The 7,500-nt window shown below is 32.9% G+C and overlaps 3 protein-coding genes across 4 annotated transcripts in view; all 3 read right to left on the bottom strand.

Annotated features, from left to right (window-relative positions):
• LOC137656737 (suppressor of lurcher protein 1-like) overlaps nucleotides 1-4,864 on the bottom strand; it is a 14,194-nt gene extending 9,330 nt beyond the window's left edge. For both annotated transcript variants that reach the window (XM_068390977.1, XM_068390976.1), the window contains exon 1: nucleotides 4,821-4,864. The gene's annotated coding sequence lies outside the window, so the exon portion shown is untranslated. The remainder of the gene's footprint in view (nucleotides 1-4,820) is intronic.
• Nucleotides 841-1,989, bottom strand: LOC137656347 (microtubule-associated protein 6-like). Its single transcript, XM_068390519.1, has one exon. The coding sequence runs from the start codon at nucleotides 1,987-1,989 to the stop codon at nucleotides 841-843; it is 1,149 nt and encodes a 382-aa protein (XP_068246620.1).
• A 1,419-nt stretch (nucleotides 4,865-6,283) lies between the features above and the next one.
• The window catches only part of LOC137656346 (uncharacterized), a 13,486-nt gene continuing 12,269 nt past the window's right edge, over nucleotides 6,284-7,500 (bottom strand). The window contains exon 2 of the mRNA XM_068390518.1: nucleotides 6,284-7,080. Coding sequence (XP_068246619.1) covers nucleotides 6,284-7,080 — 797 coding nt within the window. The remainder of the gene's footprint in view (nucleotides 7,081-7,500) is intronic.

Here is a 7,500-nt window from a genome sequence, read left to right as displayed (position 1 = left end):
TCTAGGAGGACACTTCAAAATCAAACCATTGTTTTCTAGTCTTGGGTAGTGCCATAGCCTCTGTACCATGGCCTTTCGCTATCTTGGGTTAGAGTTCTCTTGCTTGAGGGTACACTCGGGCAGCTCTTCTAGGAGAAGGACTCTCCGAAATCAAACCATTGTTCTCTAGTCTTGGGTAGTGCCATAGCCTCTGCACCATGGTCTTCCACTGTCTTGGGTTAGAGTTCTCTTGCTTGAGGGTACACTCAGGCAGCTCTTCTAGGAGAAGGACACTCCAAAATCAAACCATTGTTCTCTTGGGTTAGAGTTCGCTTGCTTGAGGGTACTCTCGGGCACGCTATCCTATCTAATTTCTCTTCCTCCTGCTTTGTTAAAGATTTTATAGTATACTTAGGGAATATTTATTTTAATGTTATTGGTCTTGGAATTTTCTATTTTTCCTTGTTTCCTTTCCTTACTGAGCTATTTTCCCTGTTGGAGCCCCTGGGCTTATAGTATCCTGCTTTTCCAACTAGGGTTGTAGCTCAGCAATTAATGATAATAATAATAATAATGATAATAATGATAATAATAATAGTAATAATAATAATAATAATGATAATAAGAATAATAATGATAATAATAATAATTATTATTATAATAATGTTATGGATCTCTTGCTAGCTGTAACACCATAACAGTAAATGACCCATATGTATGAAGGCTTCAGTTCATAGTGACATATGTACACATACACATGCAATAAACACAAAGATGAACACGTAGGCCTATGTCGGTAAAGTATATGCCCATACATAAAATTACTCAAGATATGCAAAGGCGTGGCCATTTTTTGACATTTTAAAATTTCCAGCCCTTTATAGAAAATTCTAGGATTGGGTCATGAACTTTTAAAGATTTTTCCTTTATAGAAAATTCTAGGATTGGGTCATGAACTTTTAAAGATTTTTCCTTTATAGAAAATTCTAGGATTGGGCCATGAACTTTTAAAGATTTTTCCTTTATAGAAAATTCTAGGATTGGGTCATGAACTTTTAAAGATTTTTCCTTTATAGAAAATTCTAGGATTGGGTCATGAACTTTTAAAGATTTTTCCTTTATAGAAAATTCTAGGATTGGGTCATGAACTTTTAAAGATTTTTCCTTTATAGAAAATTCTAGAATTGGGCCATGAACTTTTAAAGATTTTTCCTTTTTAGAAAATTCTAGGATTGGGCCATGAACTTTTAAAGATTTTTCCTTTATAGAAAATTCTAGGATTGGGCCATGAACTTTTAAAGATTTTTCCTTTATAGAAAATTCTAGGATTGGGCCATGAACTTTTAAAGATTTTTCCTTTATAGAAAATTCTAGGATTGGGCCATGAACTTTTAAAGATTTTTCCTTTATAGAAATTTCTAGGATTGGGCCATGAAATTTTAAAGATTTTTCCTTTATAGAAAATTCTAGGATTGGGCCATGAACTTTTAAAGATTTTTCCTTTATAGAAAATTCTAGGATTGGGCCATGAAATTTTAAAGATTTTTCCTTTATAGAAAATTCTAGGATTGGGCCATGAACTTTTAAAGATTTTTCCTTTATAGAAAATTCTAGGATTGGGCCATGAACTTTTAAAGATTTTTCCTTTATAGAAATTTCTAGGATTGGGCCATGAACTTTTAAAGATTTTTCCTTTATAGAAATTTCTAGGATTGGGCCATGAACTTTTAAAGGTTTGTCCTTTATAGAAATTTCTAGGATTGGGCCATGAACTTTTAAAGGTTTGTCCTTTATAGAAAAATCTAGAATTGGGCCATGAACTTTTAAAGATTTTTCCTTTACAGAAAATTCTAGGATTGGGCCATGAACTTTTAAAGGTTTGTCCTTTATAGAAAAATCTAGAATTGGGCCATGAACTTTTAAAGATTTTTCCTTTACAGAAAATTCTAGGATTGGGCCATGAACTTTTAAAAGATGTTTCTTATCACTAATAAAAATGTATTTAATCATAAGGTCCTGGGTTTCAAATACAGAAAACTGGTGTTAGGTGCCATTTCGTATTTTTCCTGATGATGAATGACATGAACTTTTAAAGATTTTTCCTTTATAGAAATTTCTAGGATTGGGCCATGAACTTTTAAAGGTTTGTCCTTTATAGAAAAATCTAGAATTGGGCCATGCACTTTTAAAGATTTTTCCTTTATAGAAAATTTTAGGATTGGGCCATGAACTTTTAAAAGATTTTTCTGATTTATGATAAAAGTGTATTTAATCATAAGGTCCTGGGTTTCAAATACAGAAAGCTGGTGTTAGTTTGTATTTCGTATTTTTTTTTTAATGATGAATGACAGACTGTTTGTTAATGGACACTATGGTGATTACAGATATGTAAACATATGTGTGATTATGTATGTGAAGGAGTCAGCACACATGAATATATGCCTATATATCTGGCTATTATTATTATTATTGTTTTTGTTGTTGTTGTTGTTGAGGTTATTATTATTATTATTATTATTATTATTATTATTATTATTATTACATGCTAAGCTACAACCTTGTTGGAAAAGCAAGATGCTATATGTCCAAGGGCTTAAAGATAATACATAATTTTACATAATTATATATTCATATATATATATATATATATATATATATATATATATATATAATATAGGCCTATATATATATATATATATATATATATATATATATACACTGTATATATGTATATGTATACACTTTATACATATGCATATATACTCTATAGATAAATGTCTAAATATATATATACAGTATATATATATATATATATATATATATATATATATATATATATATATATATATATATATATGTATATACATATATATAAATTTATCTATCTATCAAAACTTAGTCGAATAGCTTCCCTACACTTATTAATTCTCTTCCTTTATTACCAAATAACAAAACATCTCAGATTGGTGTGTTCACATCTCAAGTCTATTTATATCTGGCTGTTCCTTCTCTCCTCTCTGTACAAATTCTTCTTTTAATTCCTTTCAGTTGGCTACTAGTCTGTGTTGTGAGAGAAGCTTGGATTTTACAATACTCTTAATTCTTTTAAGAAACATCTGATTTCCTTTACATTCTTCAAACGAATTCTCTGATTTCCTTTACATTCTTCAAACGAATTTTCTGATTTCCTTTACATTCTTCAAACGAATCCTCTGATTTCCTTTACATTCTTCCAACGAATTCTCTGATTTCCTTTACAATCTTCCAACGAATTTTCTAATTTCCTTTACATTCTTCCAACGAATTCTCTGATTTCCTTTACATTCTTCCAACGAATTCTCTGATTTCCTTTACATTCTTCAAACGATTTCTCCAAAATCATAAAATTATTTAGGCTACGTATGAAAAAAGGATTACGTTGTGTGTTCGTAGGTATGTATACGTACGTTCATAAAAAAAAAATTATTTGAATAACTATATTTTTTTCTTGCAAAATATTAATTTTTTTTCTTCAGTTAAATTTCACAACATATTAACGTTTGCGTTCGATTGTGTAAGTGTTTGTGGATAAGAATAATTTTATTAGTTAGGTGAGTTGGTTATTTGTGAATGGCGTGGTTTAATGGCACTATATTTTTTCATTAAAGTGTAATTTTATATATATATATATATATATATACATATATATATATATATGTATATATATATATATATATATATTTACATATACGTTTATATATATATATATATATATATGTATGTATACATACATTTATATACACATATATATATATATATATATATTATATATATATATATATATATATGTATGTATGTATGTATGTATGTGTGTGTGTGTGTTTCTATAAATTTACAATTCACTCGGGCAAACTGTTCTATCTTATTTTTCTTCATTTTGTTTTTTTCATTTTTTATATGAAAGATTTAATTTAATATTGCTGCCATTCTTAAAATATTTTGCTTTAATTGTTAATTACTTCTCTCTTGTAGTTTTATTTCTTAACTTATTTCCTTTTCTCACTGGGCTATTTTCCCTGTTGGAGCCCTTGGGAGCCCTTGCGCTTATACTAGTAGCATCTTGCTTTCGAACTAGGGTTGTAGCTTAGCAAATAATAATAATGATAATAATAATAATAATGATAATAATAATAATAATGTATGCGTAGACTATATACAGTATACTGAAATGTATATACTGTATGTACAGTATATTGTGAGAATGATTATTTTAATTATTACTATGAATCCAATTATATGTAATGATAATAATAATAATAATAATAATGATAATAATAATAATAATAATAATAATGTATGCATAGGTTATATACAGTATACTGATATATATATATATATATATATATATACAGTATACAGTATATTGTGAGAATTATTATAAATATTACTGTGAATCCAATTATGTATATAATAATAATAATAATTATTATTATTATTATCGCCAAATGCAGATTCACGTATTCTCCACCAGTGGACCAGTCTCCACATGAAAAAAAAAAATCCCCTTTTAGTCAAAAATCAACTGAACTCAATTTGTCAAATTTCCCTGAGACTCAAAAAAGAAAAAAAAAACACGCACACATCTTTGAAAGTAATATACTCCATGTGAGCCATGTTGTCACTAGGCTTAAAAATCCTCCAATCATATGGCTAGATTTTTCTCCAATATGCATCTCACAAATCGAATTCCCCGTCGTTTTAAAAAAGGTAATAATTTCCCGTCAGTAATTCGCAAGGGCCTGAAGGATATAATTTGCAGGATATAAGCTTATTATAACGCTCAGGATCGTCGGCAAACGTACCGTAGATATTACACCTCCCACACGGGTTTTAAAGCTATACTGTCGAAGTAGGCCGAGGCGAGGGATGGCCTGGGTTTCGGCGCGCGTCCGGTATAGGGGAGAGAGAGAGAGAGAGAGAGAGAGAGAGAGAGAGCAAACGAAGTATTTATCTATAACTGGAAACAGAGAGAGAGAGAGAGAGAGAGTGAGTAAACGAAGTATTTATAACTGGAATCTGAGAGAGAGATAATTGTCTTGAAAGAGATAGAGGGAGAGCAAACGAAGTATTTATATATAATTGGAAACAGAGAGAGAGAGAGAGAGAGAGAGAGAGAGAGAGAGAGAGAGAGAGAGTAATGTACTTTATTAGTATGTCTGTATTGTTTCAAAATTGGGGATGAGATGGAGTTCAGGTATAACTGAAGAGGGAAAGATAGAGATAGAAAAAAAATTATTTATTTTGAAACAGACTTTGTTTTAGTAGAATATTATGAATATTTTTAGGACATAAAGAGAAACTCTTAATGAGTCAAGTTCCCATTCCTGTTGGAGTGAGTTTATCAGGACTATCCCAGCAAGCTCTCTCTCTCTCTCTCTCTCTCTCTCTCTCTCTCTCTCCTTAGTTATTAAGTGTAGTATTTTTTTTTTAATTAAAACATTTAAAAACTAGTTGTGATCCCGTTTTCTGTTAAATCTTCTGCCTTCCTGACAGTTTTAATTCTAGACTTTCAACGACTAAGTGGTCTCTTCCTAAGTTACGTAAGAAAGAAGGCAATGGCCTCTGTGACAGTCTTAATGATAGACTTTCGACGACCAAGTGGTCTCTTCCTAAGTTACGTAAGAAGGCAATGGCCTCTGTGAGTCTTAATTCTAGACTTTCGACGACCAAGTGGTCTCTTCCTAAGTTACGTAAGAAGGCAATGGCCTCTGTGAGTCTTAATTCTAGACTTTCGACGACCAAGTGGTCTCTTCCTAAGTTACGTAAGAAGGCAATGGCCTCTGTGACAGTCTTAATTCTAGACTTTCGACGACCAAGTGGTCTCTTCCTAAGTTACGTAAGAAGGCAATGGCCTCTGTGAGTCTTAATTCTAGACTTTCGACGACCAAGTGGTCTCTTCCTAAGTTACGTAAGAAGGCAATGGCCTCTGTGACAGTCTTAATTCTAGACTTTCGACGACCAAGTGGTCTCTTCCTAAGTTACGTAAGAAGGCAATGGCCTCTGTGAGTCTTAATTCTAGACTTTCGACGACCAAGTGGTCTCTTCCTAAGTTACGTAAGAAGGCAATGGCCTCTGTGACAGTCTTAATTCTAGACTTTCGACGACCAAGTGGTCTCTTCCTAAGTTACGTAAGAAGGCAATGGCCTCTGTGACAGTCTTAATTCTAGACTTTCGACGACCAAGTGGTCTCTTCCTAAGTTACGTAAGAAGGCAATGGCCTCTGTGAGTCTTAATTCTAGACTTTCGACGACCAAGTGGTCTCTTCCTAAGTTACGTAAGAAGGCAATGGCCTCTGTGACAGTCTTAATTCTAGACTTTCGACGACCAAGTGGTCTCTTCCTAAGTTACGTAAGAAGGCAATGGCCTCTGTGAGTCTTAATTCTAGACTTTCGACGACCAAGTGGTCTCTTCCTAAGTTACGTAAGAAGGCAATGGCCTCTGTGAGTCTTAATTCTAGACTTTCGACGACCAAGTGGTCTCTTCCTAAGTTACGTAAGAAGGCAATGGCCTCTGTGAGTCTTAATTCTAGACTTTCGACGACCAAGTGGTCTCTTCCTAAGTTACGTAAGAAGGCAATGGCCTCTGTGACAGTCCTTAATTCTAGACTTTCGACGACCAAGTGGTCTCTTCCTAAGTTACGTAAGAAGGCAATGGCCTCTGTGAGTCTTAATTCTAGACTTTCGACGACCAAGTGGTCTCTTCCTAAGTTACGTAAGAAGGCAATGGCCTCTGTGAGTCTTAATTCTAGACTTTCGACGACCAAATGATCTCTTCCTAAGTTACGTAAGAAGGCAATGGCCTCTGTGAGTGTTAATTCTAGACTTTCGACGACCAAGTGGTCTCTTCCTAAGTTACGTAAGAAGGCAATGGCCTCTGTGAGTGTTAATTCTAGACTTTCGACGACCAAGTGGTCTCTTCCTAAGTTACGTAAGAAGGCAATGGCCTCTGTGAGTGTTAATTCTAGACTTTCGACGACCAAATGATCTCTTCCTAAGTTACGTAAGAAGGCAATGGCCTCTGTGAGTCTTAATTCTAGACTTTCGACGACCAAGTGGTCTCTTCCTAAGTTACGTAAGAAGGCAATGGCCTCTGTGACAGTCTTAATTCTAGACTTTCGACGACCAAGTGGTCTCTTCCTAAGTTACGTAAGAAGGCAATGGCCTCTGTGAGTCTTAATTCTAGACTTTCGACGACCAAATGATCTCTTCCTAAGTTATGTAAGAAGGCAATGGCATATGTGACAGTCTTAATTCTAGACTTAAAACTTCAGAATCAATGTTCGAGCTTTTATTTATTTATTTTTTTTTTTTTTTTTTTTTGGCACGTCGGTCTTAAGTGTTAGGTCTAGTAATCTGTCGATCGGAAACCACTTTCTTTTTATCAGTTGTATATTATTTATTTATCTCTTTAGAGTATTTATTTACTGAAGATGTCTAGTTTTGTGTGTCTTGTGTAATTGATGTTAAAATAGTGGCTAGATAA

The sequence above is a fragment of the Palaemon carinicauda genome, chromosome 17, assembly GCF_036898095.1.
Source record: "Palaemon carinicauda isolate YSFRI2023 chromosome 17, ASM3689809v2, whole genome shotgun sequence".
In the NCBI taxonomy this organism is placed as follows: domain Eukaryota; kingdom Metazoa; phylum Arthropoda; class Malacostraca; order Decapoda; family Palaemonidae; genus Palaemon; species Palaemon carinicauda.
Note: the sequence above shows the minus strand (reverse complement) of the source record. Positions and strands in the feature narration are given on the sequence as shown.

Bases quoted from the DNA above. Each gene is read 5' to 3' on its own strand.
- LOC137656347 (XM_068390519.1), bottom strand. From the start codon at position 1,989: ATGATTAAATACATTTTTATTAGTGATAAGAAACATCTTTTAAAAGTT.